General features: G+C 38.7%; 1 protein-coding gene across 1 annotated transcript in view; it reads left to right on the forward strand.

The window, feature by feature from the left end:
- Positions 1–17,955, forward strand: part of ntrk3b (neurotrophic tyrosine kinase, receptor, type 3b) — a gene marked incomplete at both ends in the record, with an annotated part of 163,804 nt that overhangs the window by 77,877 nt on the left and 67,972 nt on the right. The window contains 4 exons of the mRNA XM_079400952.1: positions 3,549–3,703; positions 10,122–10,264; positions 10,352–10,493; positions 16,349–16,654. Of these exons, the coding sequence (XP_079257078.1) occupies positions 3,549–3,703; positions 10,122–10,264; positions 10,352–10,493; positions 16,349–16,654 (746 nt within the window). The remainder of the gene's footprint in view (positions 1–3,548; positions 3,704–10,121; positions 10,265–10,351; positions 10,494–16,348; positions 16,655–17,955) is intronic.

The following is a 17,955-nucleotide window of genomic DNA, read 5'->3' on the forward strand; positions in this document are numbered from 1 at the left end:
TGTAATTACTTAGATCTTTTTTGTTGCTGTTGATAGACTCTCTCGTAACTTCTTAGTTTACTTCATGAACAAACTCTGGTTACACTTTATTTCGATAGTCCACTTTAGACATGCTACTAACTATAAGTAACTTTGTAACTACATGTCAACTACATATCAACTAATTCTCATTAACTTGCAACTACATGTCTACTAACTCTCAGAGTAGACTGTTAGGGTAGGTTTAGGGTTAGTAGAAGAAGTTGACATATACTTGCAGAGTTTCTGATAGTTAGTATATTGTATGTTGTGGACCCATAAAAATAAAGTGTTAGAAGATATTAAACAGACAGTCTACTAATACTCTAATGACTGCTAGTTGACATGTAGTTGCAAAGTTACTTACGGTTAGTAGAATGTCTAAAGTGGACTATCGAAATAAAGTGTTACCCAAACTCCTTCACATTTCTGTCAGAATTACATTCAAACCATTTTGGTCACTCTGCCTGTCAGCTTATTCCACGTTACAGATGCGTTTGTTCTTGCGGGTGACCTGACTCCTGGAGGTTTGCAGAAAGGGATTTGCAAAATAATGAAGGGATCTGAAAACATACAGTAGCGTATTTTCTAACCCGAACATACAGATTAATGGACTAAAGTTTCACGCTGAGATCAAAGCCTGTGGGTAATGATATACAGTGCATCACGTTGTGAGCGCCTCATCTTTTTTTCCATTCAGCCACTGTTTTTCACAAAGTGAAATGTTGTATTGTTCCAGTAATCGATGTCCACTCACCAAGTACAGCTTTGTATGTTATCACATTGTTATTTGTCAGCATAATATGCACTTCATGTAAGAGTTCATTAGTTTTCGAAAATATGTTTTGTACATATAAATAATATTTCTTATATAATGTAACATCATCCTTGACACGACAGAATGTTTCTATGCAAATCAAATAATGATTCACTCAGGATTGGAATGATATTTTCATTACCAAGTTTGGGGTCGGTAAGATTCTTTTCAAATGTTTTTGAAAGATGTCTCTTATGATCACCAAGGCTGCATTTACTTGAGAAATATTGTGAATTATTATTAAAATTTTAAATAACTGTTTTCTATTTGAATTTAGTTTACAATGCTATTTATTCCTGTGATGCAAAGCTGAATTTTCAGTATAATTTCTCCAGTCTTCAGTGTCACATGATCCTTCAGAAATCATTCTAATATGCTGATTTACTGCTCGAGAAACATTTCATAATATTATTATTAATGTTTAAAACAATTGCCTTGTTTAATAATTTTGTGGAAACCCTGATACATTTTTTCAGGATTCTTTTATGAATAGAAAGTTCAAAAGTAACAGTATTTGCTTAAAATAATGTTTTTTTGTAATAATATAAAAGTAAAAAAAAAAAAAAAATATATATATATATATATATATATATTGACACCAAGTGTTGATCAGTAGTATTTATATATACTTTGTTGCATGAAATTATATTTTGTAATTGTATTGTAATTCTAAGTGTCTTTGTTTTTCAGTAAAAAACATGTTTGCACTGACCCATACTCGGAATTCATGCTCTGCATTTAACCCATCCAAAGTGCACACACACAGCAGTGAACACACACCCAGAGCAGTGGGCAGCCATTTATGGTGCGGCACCCTGGGAGCAGTTGGGTGCCTTGCTCAAGGGCACCTCAGTCATGGTATTGAGGGTGGAGAGTGCGCTGTACATTCACTTCCCCCACCTACAATCCCTGCCGGCCCGAGACTCGAAGCCGCAACCTTGGATTACGAGTCCAACTCCGTAACCATTAGGCCACGACTTCCCCTAGAAGTACTAGAAGTAGTAGAAGTACTAGAAGTAGTAACACAAGTACTAGAATGCAAATGCTCCTAGCTATGCAATTTCGATTTCACACGTAGTTGCTTTCTGAAATGTTTCTGTACATAATTCATAATTCTGAAAAAGTATGTGTTGTGTTCTGAGGCATTAATGTAAACTGCTCTCTGTAGGCACTAAAGCAAGCAGCTGTCTGCTGCAGTCACTTCTCTCTTTTCACAATCTTGCAGTTAAGTTCAGCTGTCAACTTATTATAGCTAGCTATCTGAATAATAAGGCATCTGTTTTAATGTCACAGACACAGAGAGGAACTCTATTACCTACATTAGGACTGAGATTTGTCACAGGACAGTGCGCTTACAATGTGATGGCCAAGCATATTTCCATACTTGCATATGTTTCTGGTCTAAAATAAATTAAATATCTGGAAGCTATTAAGATGTGCTTTCAGAGAATGTATCTTGAGGGTTTTTTTTTTACTTATTTTTTGCATAAACATATAATTTATAATCTGTTTTAGTAACTGAATCTAGAATTTCGCTGCTGGGAATGGGAATTGTGTGCTTTGTGCACTTGCCAGTTTTACAGCTTTGAAATGCAAATAGCCATTTTAATGCTGTTTATGTTATGCATCATGTATGTGACGTAAAAAGACGCAGTTGAAAAAATGTTAATGTGTGCAATGCATGTCATGCGATAGTAAATACAGTCAATTAGCAGAGGCTTTTTTTCAAAACAGGCTACACTTACCAGGGCTTGACACTCACGTTTTTCCCAAGCTGAAAAACCTTTAGGAAAAAAAAAAAATTAGGAGTGTGTTTTTCCTTAATAAAAGAACATATGGAAAAATATTTAATAATTATTATAATACAATACCTGTATTCCTATAGTTTAGGAATCTTTTTTTTTTTTTTTTGTAACCAGAATACCAGTATTACACAGGAAAACTATTTCCCATAATGCAAGATTTTTAATTATACATGAGCCTAAAATGCACGAGTACTCTTATTTTGAAATGTATATGCTTTACTATTACAGGCTGCTCGTTCAAAAACATGAGAGCGATCAAATATACACTCTTACAACAATTTACAATATATTACAATATAAACACCATAAACTAAACATTGTCGTAATTCATGTATTAAATGTGCATAAATGCACGGTATTCACTGATTGAGAGATGCTCTGAAACCACGAGCCTGTAGAATGCGTAACAGCACCACGTTTAGACTTTGAACATGCAGCTCTTATTTTTTTTATGAAACGTAGCCTGAGAAAGTTTAATAATCACATTAAACTGTATTGTGATTTTCCGTCGACAAATTTAAGACCTTAATGATAATTAGGATTTACCGTATGTTATTGTATTTATAAGATCTTTACGTTTTTTTTAAACAACTGCAGGGACTTGTTTTATTCGCACAGATGCTCCTACTGTAAATATATTTTACAGTTCTCACACCTCTATTTTTAGTGGCAAATGTGAATGTAATGCTTGCACCGTTGAGCCCTGCAGCCTGTGGTTATGAGTCTTTCTCAAGCTCATGATGGTGATTGCTCATGGATCTCCCCATGTGGGAAACCAACAAGCTCTCTCTTTCAACAAACGCAGGCAAAGTTTGATTGATTTTGCATGGCCAGCTCAGAGTTAACACTGCATGAAAATGCTGGAGTTTGGGGATTGTATAACTGTTGGCTGTGTGTTGTTGACACAGGAGGCTGGAGGGGGTCGTCTTTGACTGCGGCTGTAAGATCCGATGGATTCAGCTCTGGCAGCTGCGAGGTGAGGCCGGCCTGCACACCCAGCACCTCTACTGCAAGAACGGCGCAAGCAAGATTCGTCTGAGATCAATGAGCATTGCCCAGTGTGGTAAGACATCTTTCTTCATAAATAATACAGCTGTAGGCCAAGCACGCACTAGGTATTGTTATATAAGATTAGATTATTTGCATGATGCAATATTTATCTCACATTATGATGCAGTATTGGGCAGAGTGAGGTAAGATCTGTCAGTTGTATTGCTCTCTTAATGAAAGAAACATTTTATTTATTTTTTCTTATTCTTTCTTCCTTTTTTTTTTTTTTTTTTTTTTTGCTCATGCTACCAAAAACATACAGATGAGAATTGCACATTTTATGCCAAAAATATGCTAATAATAATAATAGTAATAATAATAATAATTAATTAATTAATAACGTATCCATTATCCATATCTAAAAAAGGAGAGTAAACGAGGAAGAACTGAAACAGGTGAGGAGTAATTAAACACAGGTGAGACTCATGGGACTAAATGAGAATAGGAACAGGAAAAACCATACATGGGCATATGAGGGAGGGAAACCCATGGCGGATCAGAGAGCTCGGGAGGCCATGGCGGGGCGGCCCGTCCCCTCCGGCCAGAGCCGTATAGCCCCTACCAAAAAATACTTGGGGAGAATCCCAGGTCTAGAGGCCCTCCCTGGGCTGGATTCGGGGAATGGAGCCCTCTCTGGGCTTAACTTTGGGGCTGGAGCCGACACTGGAGCAAACTCTGGGGCTGGAGCCGACCCTAGAGTGGACTTAGAGGCAAGATGATGAGATCCAAGATGGCGGCGCTGTCAGATGCAGCGGCTACTCCGGGTCCCAAAGACTGTGCTTTTATGTATTTTAATGTCATCTGTTCGTCTCCAAATAGTGTCAGTTTACCGCTAAGTCATAAGGAAATCACTCCAAAACTCATCTATGATCGCCAAAGTCATTTGGATATCGGCAACGCATACAAACAACAACTCTCGCCGGTGGCTACTGAGAAGCTACGAGACCTTTGTTTACTGTTAGAGCCGGACCTCGAGACCGTGGCCTTGCCTACTGACGCTACCCGCACTAGGCAGCGTCACAAGCGGTATGTGAGAGGACGGAAGCGCGGTAAGCACGGAGGTATACTAGCTAGGCTAAGAGCTAACCCCACAAGAGCGGCTCTTCCAACACTCATGCTCTCAAACGTTCGCTCTCTGGAAAACAAACTGGACTTAATTCAACTCAGTCGGTCTACACAGCATGAGGCAAGGGATTGTTGTGTGTTTGTTTTCACCAAAACATGGCTAAACGACAACATCCCGGACTCCGCCATTCAGCTGCATGGGCTAACCAGCTTCCGAGCGGATAGAGATTCATCACTATCTGGTAAGACCCGCGGCGGTGGCTTGTGTGTGTATATCAACAAAGACTGGTGTAACAATGCTGCGGTAATATCAAAACACTGTTCATCGCTGGCGGAGTTTATGTTTGTGAAGTGTCGACCGTTCTATCTGCCGCGGGAGTTCACGGTCATTGTTATCATCACGGTCTACATACCCCCATGTGCAAACGCTAAAGACGCGCTTCGTGAACTGTATAGCGCCATCAGTGAACAACAAACAAATAACCCCGACGGCTTTTTCATCATAGCCGGTGACTTCAACCATGCAAACCTAAAGACAGTTTTACCAAAGTTCTACCAACATGTGAACTTTGCAACAAGGGGAAACAACACACTGGAGTTTGTTTATACAACAGAGAAAAATGCATACAAAGCTGAACCCCGCCCCCACCTCGGGTACCCGGACCACATCACTGTTATGCTAATCCCAGCATATAGACCACTTCTCAAACTCGCCAAACCGGTTCAAAAGCAGATCACAGTATGGCCAGACAATGCCACCTCAGCACTGCAGAACTGCTTCCAGGACACAGACTGGAACATGTTTAAAGAGCTAGCCACCTACAACAACCACACAGACCTGCAGGAGTACACTGAAACTGTGACTGCTTACATCAAAAAATGCATAGATGATGTGACAGTCACCAAGACCATTACCATACGTGCCAACCAGAAGCCATGGATGACAGCAGAGGTTTGTGGGCTGCTAAAGACCAGAGATGAAGCATTCAGATCAGGAGACAAAGCAGCCCTCAAAACAGCAAGAGCCAATCTGTCTCATGGCATCAAGAAGGCAAAACAACAATATGCTAAAAAATTAACAACAACTTCACAGACAGTAAAGACACTCGGTCCCTGTGGCAAGCCATTCAGACCATCACTGACTTCAAGCCCCCACCACAGGCCAGTGAGGATGACACATCCTTACCAGATGCATTCAACCACTTCTACTCACGATTTGCGATACAGAACGACACACCTGCACAGAAACTACTCACATCTCCAAATGACTAGGTACTCTGTCTCTCTCCAACCGACGTAAGAAAGACCCTGTCCTGGATTAACCCACGAAAGGCTGCGGGCCCTGACAACATACCTGGACGTGTACTGAGAGACTGTGCTGCACAGCTGATGGATGTTCTAACAGACATCTTCAACACCTCGCTGAGCCAGGCAGTCGTCCCCACGTGTCTCAAATCCACCTCCATAATTCCAGTACCAAAGAAGTCACCCGTGTCCTGTCTGAATGACTACCGTCCCATAGCACTGACCCCAATCATGATGAAGTGCTTTGAGAGGTTAGTCATGCATCACATCAAGTCCAGTCTGCCAAACACACTGGACCCATTCCAGTTTGTATACCGTCCAAACCGTTCCACGGATGATGCAATATCCACCACTCTCCACCTAGCTCTTACTCACCTGGAACAGAAAGACTCTTATGTAAGAATGCTGTTCATCGACTTCAGCTCAGCATTCAACACTATAATCCCACAACAGCTCATCCACAAACTAAACTTGCTGGGCCTTAACACCCCCCTCTGTAATTGGATCCTGGACTTTTTAACTGCAAGACCTCAGTCAGTCCGTGTCGGCCGCAACTGCTCCAGCACTACCACACTGAGCACAGGTGCCCCACAAGGCTGTGTGCTCAGCCCGCTGCTCTTCACGCAGCTGACCCACGACTGCACTGCCAAGTCCAGCTCCAACCACATCATCAAGTTTGCTGATGACACAACTGTGGTAGGCCTCATCAGCAACAATGATGAAACGCTCTACAGAGAGGAAGCGGCACAGCTGGCGAAATGGTGTGGTGCTAACAACCTGTCCCTCAATGTGGAGAAGACAAAAGAGGTTGTGATGGACTTCAGGAGAAACACCGTTGACCACCCCCCACTGACCATCGATGGCTCAACCGTAGAGAGAGTCGGCAGCACTAAATTCCTGGGGGTGCACATCTCAGAGGATCTCACCTGGACCACCAACTTCACGTCACTCAACAAGAAGGGACAACAGCGCCTCCACTTTCTCCGCCGGCTGAAAAGGACAAGTCTCCCACCACCCATCCTCACCACTTTCTACAGGGGCACCAACAACGGACAGTGAACACTGCCGCAAAGATCATCGGTGCCCCTCTCCCCTCCATCCTGGACATTTTCCTTGCACGATGCTCCAGCAAGGCCTCCAGCATCGTGAAAGACCACACCCACCCCTCCCACAACCTCTTCCAGCTCCTACCATCAGGTAGATGGTACCGGAGTATCAAAGCTCGCTCTGTCAGATTGCTCAACAGCTTTTTTCCCCAGGCTGTGAGAGCTCTTAACTCCAATCTCCCTGTCCCCCTCTGACCCCCCACTCACGAAATTCATTAATACAGTTGACAACTTTTCCTAAGTGCAATTCTGAGTGTGCTACACACAGGTGAGTGGGCTATACAAACCACCTGTAGTAACGCACTCATCCCACTATATGCACACTAGACACTTTCTATGAAAAAAATGTTTACTTGAGCATTGCACTACAAAATAATGTTTACTTGAGCACTGTACTACAAATCTTTTTGCACTATGCGCTGCTTCCCACAAAATCTCTCTTTAATCTGCACAACAATTTAATGTATGAAATATATATACAATTTTTATTTTTATTTCTATCTTTTTGCACAATTTCATGTACAGTATATATGTAAAGTTCTTGTACAGTTTCAGTTAGTGTATGTCTAGGCAACTAGGTATAGTAGTTATAGTATTTATAGTATATGTATAGTCAGATGCTCTTTTTTTTCTCTTATACTTGCATTGTTGTATGTTTATCTTATGTTTAACTAGTGTGTAGCACCGTGGTCCTGCGAAACACGACATTTCGTTCCACTATATGTCCACACATGTAGCAGAATGACAATAAAGCTCAACTTGAACTTGAACTTGAAAGTTGAGGGCTGCGAACAGTCTTTTCCTCCTCATCCTCTTCATTTTATTAGGGTTGAATATGACAGCCGGTGGGCTTGACTGGGAAACGGCCAGCGGACTTGATGGCAGGCTGGTTCTGGCTAGGAGCCGGACACTCCAGACACCGGAGGATCCATTCCCTCCAGCATAATCCGTTGGTGTCTGGGAGGTGCACGGGGCGATGGTAGTTGGCCCCTTGCCAGAACAGAGAGTTGATGGTCATCTAATGCCGTCGCCGCGGTGAGCCAGCAGAACTCCCAGACATACTCAACAAAGAGGAGATCCCTACGGGCTAGGGCAATGAAGCACGCAGCAGTTTCCATGCTGCGGAGAGAAACAAATAGAAACACAAAAGACTTTTCAAAAAACAGAAAACAAACACGGGGAGAGGGGGCGCTGCTTACTTTTCTGTTTTGGTCCGGTATTCTGTCAAGGTTCGCCTACTGTGGCAGAGGCGTAAATGAGGAAGAACTGAAACAGGTGAGGAGTAATTAAACACAGGTGGGACTCATGGGACTAAACGAGAAAAGGAACAGCAAAAACCGTACATGGGCATATGAGGGAGGGAAACACAAGACACAGGAAACACAGGCCTGACAATTTTATAGAGTGTTATTTATAAAGATCAATATATATAGATTGACAAATTTATATAGATCAATTATTTATAAAGCATTACAGTATTTCTTGATATTTTACATTAAATTAAAAAGAAAACAGATATAAAAATATCAGTTTCAATAATTAAATGCTTTTGTCATTTATATAATTCATTTATTGTATATATTTCTTAAAAATGATTTAGTTAGCTGCCAAAGTAAGGATTACATGTTTTTTGTTTGTTTGTTTTTTGTTTTTTAATCTTTATTTCAGTTACCAAAAATTATTTTTAAAGGGTTACTCCACCCCAAAATGAAAATTTTGTCATTAATCACTTACCCCCATGTCGTTTCAAACCCGTAAAAGCTTTGTTCGTCTTCAGAACACAATTTAAGATATTTTGGATGAAAACCGGGAGGCTTGTGACTGTCTCATTGACTGCCAAACAAATAACACTGTCTAAACCCAGAAACTTATGAAAGGCACCGTCAAAATAGTCTATCTGCCATCAGTGGTTCAACCGTAATTTTACGAAGCTACAAGAATACTTTTTGTACACAAAGAAAACAAAAATAACGACTTTATTCAACAATTCGTCTCTTCTGCATCAACGTAGCATCATTCTGGAGAATATCCACTGGACGCAAGTAGCCTACGCTGTACTGTGTCAGGCGTACCACACAGCGTACGCTGCTTGCGTCCAGCGGATATTCTCCAAAATGGCGCTACGCTGATGCAGAGGAGACGTGTACAAAAAGACTTTATAAATTTACGGTTGAACCACTGATGGCAGATGGACTATTTCGACGATGTCTTTCATACATTTGAGTCACAAGCCTCCCGGTTCTCATTCAAAATATCTTAAAGTGTGAAATAAACGAACAAAGCTTTTACAGGTTTGGAACGACATGGGGGTAAGTGATTAATGACACATTTTTTATTTTGGGGTGGAGTAACCCTTTAATGGTTTGGTTGTAGTTACAACACTGATATAGTCATATATCATACTATATCAGGTGTGGCGAACTCCGGTCCTGGAGAGCTGCAGCCCTGCAGAGTTCAGCTCCAACCCTAATTAAAACTCACCTGCATGTAGCTTTCTAGTAACTCCCTCAGACCTTGATTAGCTTGTTCGGGTGTGTTTGATTAGGGTTGAAGCAAAACTCTGCTGGGCTGCAGCTCTCCAGGACCGACGTTCGCCACCCCTGTACTATATAGTGATATAGTTGATCAGTTTCTGGAAAATTGAAACAAAAAACAGATATTTATAATGTGTATATATAATAGTACATCAAAAATTATTGACTTTTTTTTTTTACAACTAATGACCATGCTAGCCATACTTTACACCAAGTGTTATGGTATGAGCAAACAAAAAGACTGAAATACTGAAAATTCAGAAAGTTTACACCAAATACCATTCCAATTAATTAATTATGGCCTTACAGTGGTAAAAATGTCTGTTTTAGGAAGTATTTTGGCAGAAACTATGGTTACTATGGTAAATTCTTGTAAGAATGTGTTTAAGCAATGTACATACTAATCATTGTTGTGATCTAGACCTGCCAGATATCAGTGTTGCTCACAGTAACCTGACTGTGCTGGAGGGCGGTAACGTAACGCTCAGCTGTAACGGCTCCGGGTTTCCGGTACCTGAGGTGGACTGGACCGTGAATGGCCTTCACTCCATCAATACGCACCAGGTGAGCGACATTCATCTCACACCAAACACACCGTTTAACCTTATTTTCAGTCTAACCATAGCATAATGTTTCTGTTCTGCCCTCCAGTCAAATGTCTACTGGCCCAACATCCACTCCATCAACCTGACACTGGTCAACGTGAGCAGAGACGACAATGGGTTTGTTCTGACCTGCATCTCTGAGAATGTGGTCGGGATGACCAATGTGTCCCTTCAGCTGGCTGTGCTATGTACGTATATAGTGTTTATTACAGGTTTTCATGTCTCATACTTAATGGTGTTTGTCATTGCTCATACAGCAGTGATACATGATCCAATTATGCGGCTTTAGCAAAAAAAAACTAATTCCTAGGAATAAAATTCTTTAGATCTCTAAAGATTCTAAAGACAAAACTTTGAATAAGAATTTGAATTCCTAAAAAAAATATTCTTAAAAATAATTGTAAGTAACCTGTTAAAGTTAGGATAGCTTCACACTTGTCATTCATTTTCATTTCACAGAAAAAAATGAGAGGTCAAGGTACCAGCAGAGTTTTCAGAATCTGCAGCAGCACAGCAAAAATATTATATATTTCTGCCAAGTTAAGAGCTTGTGAACTGTATACAAAGAGTATGTGTTCTTCAAATATATAGAAAAACATGACTGTTGTGCAGGGCTGGAGTGGGACTAATTTTCAGCCCTGGAGTTTCATACCTTAGACCAGCCCACTTTTTTTTTTAGTATTTTTTTTTTTTTTTTGTACCGGTCTTTTCAGTGCTGCCTTTGCGCTTTCTATTAGCCACTTTTACCTATTATTTTTTTACTCGCATGTCTCTATTTATTTTTATTTTTTTAGCAAGATGCTGCTGTCAGGGGAATCATAAGATAATTATGTCGTCATTGCCAATTAACTTCAGAAATGGAAAATAAGGGACAATTGTGATTCTTTAGCTTTTATTCTTTAAGAAAATAGTGTTTATTCTTTAAGAAAATGAGGGACAGAACAAGGGATACTCCAAATATTTGTACTGTACCATAATACCTACAGTGGTGTCAAAAAGTGTTGGCCCCCTTCCTGATTATTTTTTTTTTTTTGCATGTTTGTCACACTTTAATGTTTCAGATCATCAAACAAATTTAAATATTAATCAAAGATAACAAAAGTAAACACAACATGCAGTTTTTGAATGAAGTTTTTTATTATGAAGGGAAAACAAAATCCAAACCCACATGGCCCTGTGTGAAAAAAGAAATAGACTTGCCCCCTAAACCTAATAACTGGTTGGGCCACCCTTAGCAGCAACAACTGCAATCAAGCGTTTGCGATAACTTGCAATGAGTCTGTTATAGCGCTGTGGAGGAATTTTGGCCCACTCATCTTGGCAGAATTGTTGTAATTCAGCCACATGAGGGTTTTCGAGCATGAACCGCCCTTTTAAGGTCATGCCACAGCATCTCAATAGGATTCAGGTCAGGACTTTGACTTGGCCACTCCAAAGTCTTCATTTTGTTTTTCTTCAGCCATTCAGAGGTGGATTTGCTGGTGTGTTTTGGATCATTGTCCTGCTGCAGAACCCAAGTTTGCTTCAGCTCGAGGTGACGAACAGATAGCCTCATTGTTCTTCAGGATTTTTTGGTAGACAGCTGAATTCATGGTTCCATTTATCACAGCATGTCTTCCAGGTCCTGAAGCAGCAAAACAGCCCCAGACCATCACACTACCACCACCATATTTTACTGTTGGTATGATGTTCTTTTTCTGAAATGCTGTGGACTTTTTCGATGGAAAGCTTATAAGGAATGTATTTGCTACATTTGCGTAAGCAGTACACATCAAAACATGCAGAATAAAAAAGCAGTACATACCATTATCATTGTAATAACGAGTCACAAATGCGTCAACTACTGAAATCCCAGTTTAGTTAGAGAGGTAAGGGTCCACAGAACAACATCCCAGCGAGCACTTTTAGTCCAACAAAACAATAATGTTGTAATAAGGATGAATATTCCTTTGTTTACATTTCATTTCTTCAGGAGAGTTATTGTTCGCGTCCGTTATGGAATAAATTACACTCAAAAACAGCGTCTTGGTGGTAAAAAAACAACACGGTGTTGTAGCATACAGTTTTACAAACAGAATGAGACCGTCCACGGAAAAAAAAGTCTCAGAAAAGCGGAATATAGATTATTTGAATTTGGCGCTCTCTCCTGAGTGACGCACGCTGTGACGCAGCTGTCATCTGAGCGGGGCGTAACTTAGTGATCTGCCTTTTCTATAAAAAACTGTTTTTTTTCTTCTACATTTTTTATATGTGTGTGTGTGTATTGTGTGGGGAATGTGGCCGTATCTGCATGATTATCATATGTATGGGCGCACATCAGTGTGTTTATTACCTACTCTATGACGGCTATCATTGTGATTCAATGATCAGCTATTATTGATTATATGGCCCATCTGTATGATTATCATCTGTATGGACGCACATCAGCGTGTGATTACTGACTCTATGACCATGTCTGCCAATATCACTTCATGTCTGGCAATCAGAATATATACATACATACTATATACAAATAATTTTTTTTCTATTTTTTTTCCTTTTTTATTACTCAAATAATTATTTTTGTATTTTTTAATGCTCAAATAAATCACTTATATGATGTCTAAAATGCTGTCTATTATTTTATAATTGAAAAACTATGCAGGAATATGTATAATGACTAAAATAGTTTGTATAATTCTGCAGTCCATTTGGTGGTTATTTTTCCTCAAACAGGGGGGTGGGGGGACTATAAATAGTTTCAGAAAAAATATTGCAGGAATCTCATTTTTCATGGTATCTTCTTCAAATTTGAAATATGAACTCATGAGACATGTGGCTTTCAATCCATTACTTTTCTGGATTGCTCCAGGACTTATTTCATGTATTTGTATATGAAATAAAAAACATTCAGTGTGGAAAAATATTTTTCAAGGCACGTCAGTATCTATAACTTTTTATCTTTTTGAGCATTATCAACTCTGGATGATGGATAGTAAAGCCTAGAGTGTCTTCTTTCCAAAGATACCTAATTTGTTTGTGTAGCACACTTTGTCAGGAACTGTTACCGTTTTAATTTAGGTAGGTTATTTTAACCTGTCAGGCCCAAAATGGGGGGCGAAGGTTAACAGGTTAACGATGATAGACTAATAATGAACTAATGAGAAGAACTGGAACAAAACCAAATATGGGCAAACAGGAACCAAACAGAAACCAAACCGTAACATCTGCCTGCAGTTAAAGAGTTCTCAGAAATAATCACAGTGGTTTTGTATAACCTATTTATGTACAATTAGTACATAACAGATCAGACTGAATCATACAATGCTAATTTTTAAGGTTTATGAAACTCAAACTACTATTTGGTATGATAATGTATTTTACTTTCAGTTTTAAGGTTTTGGTGTTTTTTAAAAATCCTTATTCAGATGTCACCTTAAAAATACTTTTACTGATGTTGCAAATTTTAACGCATATAACACCCTACTCTCTTATGAAGAAATAACTGTACGGACACGTTTAAAATAGAACAAGGTACTAAATGAATTGATACAGCAATTAACAGCTCTGAACCTGTAAGTCTTTGTGTTAATTTAATCAGAGAGTGCGCGTGTGTTTAGGGAAGGCGTAAGGTTGTGATGCATACATAAAAATAGACCTGCACTGCACCGTGTTAAACTGGGTTAAACAGGTATAAGATGAGAATTAGCCAGAGGCAGGATTGAATCCGAAACATCACTGCAATTTTTCTACATTTTAATAGGAATGGAGAACTTTCGCTGATGGCATTAATGTTTTAGTACTCGGATATGATCTGACACTCAGGCATCATTATGCTCATTAAACAGCACATGATTTTAAGACAGTGTGTAGATGAAAAGCGTTACATTTTATCACTCTGCTGACTAATGACTTTGACGTTAAATTGAAATGACATTGGCAAGATATACAGGCGCTGAGTGGAAAAACTGTCAAGTTTGGTTTTGATAACCAAGTACATGGTCTTGTCTCTATTAAGTAAGAGTGAGTAATGATTTCTGATGGCTTATACAACCTTTATATAGCTAATTATATTATATTTAGGTATATATATATATATATATATATATATATATATATATATATATATATATATATAAATAAAATGTGTGTATGACATCTGAATGAATAAAATACAATGATTTAATTTAGAAAATTGATATATGACAAATTAATTAAATTATATTTGATATATAAAATAAAGTTTAAAATATACATATAAATATACATAGTACACACATTTATTACTGTATGTAAACACAAACTTTTATTTTGGATGCAATCAATCGCAATTACATTAAATATCTTATTGTATTTTTTTAATGGTAACCACCGTATGCCAGCTCTTGGCTATAATGTCAGAACAGACAGATGTGATTTCTTCACCTGACAGCATGGACAATCAGCCCTAAAGATCGGATTTGGAACCATCACAACTGGGTGCAGAGTCAACAAAGCCAAAAGGTTTTGCTCTGTTCCACTGAGCCGCATTATTAATGCTAATGAAAAGTGCACCAGTTGGATTTTAGCATTCTGATAAAATGCTCTGGAATATGAGAAGCACATATGAAATGCACATCCCTCCCATTCTCTTTCTCTCTCCTGGTGGGATTGCAGCAGGACTCTCTAAATGACAGGCCTCATGCAGCAGTGAGAGCAGACAAGCCGAGAGCAAGGGTGCTGCTGCATGCTGATTCTAAAACACATGTCATCTGTTTAGGCGGGATGTGTGCCGAGCTGCTCTACAGGAGGGATATATCTCTCGTCTAGTCTCATCAGTCAGCCAAGCACAAATCACTTCGGCGAGAGAAGGCAGCTGACAATAATGATGCCTTCTCATTTGAATGACAAACAAATGCGCAATGTCGGACAAGACGTTTGCATGCGATTTACCTTGGAATAGTGTACAATAATATACGGTCTGTGACAGCAAGATTACGATCTGTCCCTCCGTCAATTTCTGCTCTGTCCGTTTTTCAGCAGAGACCCAATTTATGACCATATAGTGCATATTAACATAACAGTGGGCCTTCTTTTGACTTGACAATAATTTCATTGTTAAGAAATCTTTGCATTTCACAATGAATAAGTCTTTGAGCCTTTAACTTACATTAAAGGAATGAAAATTTATCATCATTTACTCACTCTTCTTGTTGTCTGTCACCGTTGTCAGTCTCACGATGTCTGTGTTACTTTCTTTTATCTGTGAAACATAAAATGAGATGTTAGCCTGAATGTCTGAGATTCAGTTCTCCATACAAGGAAAGGGAATAGAGATTTGTATTTCCAAGCACATTAGGGCGCCATTCACACTGCACCTAATTCTGATCTGTTTAAATCTGACATTTAGGACTATTTGTACACATTGTCATTTTGCAGGTAATGAAATTAGATCTGTTTCTTACCATAGTGTTGATTCCAGGAACATAAGAGTCGTTGTGGGAAGAGACAGAAATCTCATGCTCAATATATATATTTGTACTATTTCTTTATATTTTATTTTATTATTATCCAAACAATAAACTAGGTTTTACCCATTTGCCAGCAAGAATATTTTAATCATTAAGAATATTTTAATATTTAGTATTATCTCATTTTGTTTGATGATGGAACATTATCTCACCCATATTTATTTTCACAGAAGTTATACCAGTAAGCATTTTAAATGCAATTGTCTGTGAAACCATGTATATAAAAATCTATTTAATTTGATGCGGACACCAAGATATGATGTCTCGTCTTTTACACACACAATAGAAATATATTTTTATATATATTTGTATGTTATACATTTGAACTATTATTCAACAGTTTAGGTTTGGTAAGATTCGATAAATGGCAAAAAACCTAAATTAATTACGTCTATTTCATGGTAGATTGGATGCCTTGTTTGTAAGTAACAGCTTACCATGGGAAATCTGTGTTCTTCACTGATGAAAATTTGCTGTCAGCCATTCTTTCCTGTATCTCTTAAATAAAAGCTTCCATCTTCCTATAAACCTTCAGTTTTCTTTCCTCCTAACAGTTCCGCCAGTAATCCTGAAACTGGACGAGCCGGAGCGGCGGCATCACACCTGCATTGAGTTCACTGTGAGGGGCTTTCCCCATCCCACACTGCGCTGGTTGCACAAGGGCCACGATATCCTGCAGAGCGGATATATCCGCATGGAGATGGAGTACTACCAAGATTACTTGGAAGGCTGCTTGACTTTTCAGAACCCAACGCATTACGACAATGGAAACTACACCCTAGTAGCCTCTAACTCTCTCGGGTCAGTCACCAAAACGGTCTACGGCTATTTCCTTGAGCCGCCGTTCATTGAAGATTATGGTAAGTTATTTAACAGCTTATTTACTCTTGTAGCCTGAGGGATGAATTTATTGATATTTATTGGAATGACTCTAAAATGTAAAATATTATTTTTATATATATATATATATATATATATATATATATATATATATATATATATATATATATATATATATATATATATATATATATATACACCTCGATGTGCGTGTCTGGTTATATATACAAAAGCTCTATGATACTACATATTATATATGAAGTTTGAGGTCAGTACGATTATTTTAATGTTCTTGAAAGAAGCCTCTTATGCTCACCAAGGCTGCATTTATTTGTTTAAAAATACAGTAAAAATCATAATATTATGAAATATTTTTATAGTTTAAATTAACTGTTTTCTATTTCAATATATTTTAAAATGTAATTTATTCCTGAGATGCAAAGCTGAATTTTCAGCATCATTACTAGTCTTCAATGTCACATGATCCTTCAGAAATCATTCTAATAAACTGATTTGCTGCTCTAGAAAGGTGCCATAGAATGCATTGATACAATATTTTAAATTGTTCTCTGATATCTGCATAGAACGGTACGTGGCTTAGGTAAGGGCAAAAATTCTCCAGAAACGGTTTTATATGTGCATTTACAGCACTAGGATTTCTCCCTAGAATTAAATAGTTATTACCTTATTTTGAAGGGTCATGAATAATAATGTTGAGCTCTGCTCTGATTGGCTGTTTCACAGTGCAGCTCATTTCAGTAGCTCACAGGGAAAATATATATTTCGATACTTTCTCTCGCAGTTATATCATCGGGTAATTATACTGTATATAAAATGCAGGCATCAGGGAGCCGCTATTAATATGTGGGGCATTGAAACTGCTTTCAAATGCACGATCGCTTTTTACTTTCACTTTCACTTTTGAGATTCGCGATCGCACGAACTCTGTTTATACTATGGAGCGGCAGTACTTACCACACATTTTACAAGATCAGATACTTGTCAGTGGTGCTCAGGATCTGTAAATCATTCGCCATCATCCTCAGTCATCTCTCCTCACTCTGTTTATGTGGTTAGTGAAATAATATGTACTGCAATGTAACAGACTCCCGCTAGCAAGGAGCTAACCATGTCCCTTTAGTGGCTGGCGTTGTTTTTTTAGAACGCGTTACTTGCTTTCCGTGTCTTTCTGAATACAGACACCAACCCACCCCTGCACTTCACATCCCCTGCACAGCCTGGAACATAACATTTATTTCCATGATCTGCCATTTTTGCTGTTATCCTCGCTTGTTTCTTCACAATACCTGCAGAACTTCTG

The sequence above is a fragment of the Barbus barbus genome (genome assembly GCF_936440315.1).
Source record: "Barbus barbus genome assembly, chromosome: 1".
In the NCBI taxonomy this organism is placed as follows: domain Eukaryota; kingdom Metazoa; phylum Chordata; class Actinopteri; order Cypriniformes; family Cyprinidae; genus Barbus; species Barbus barbus.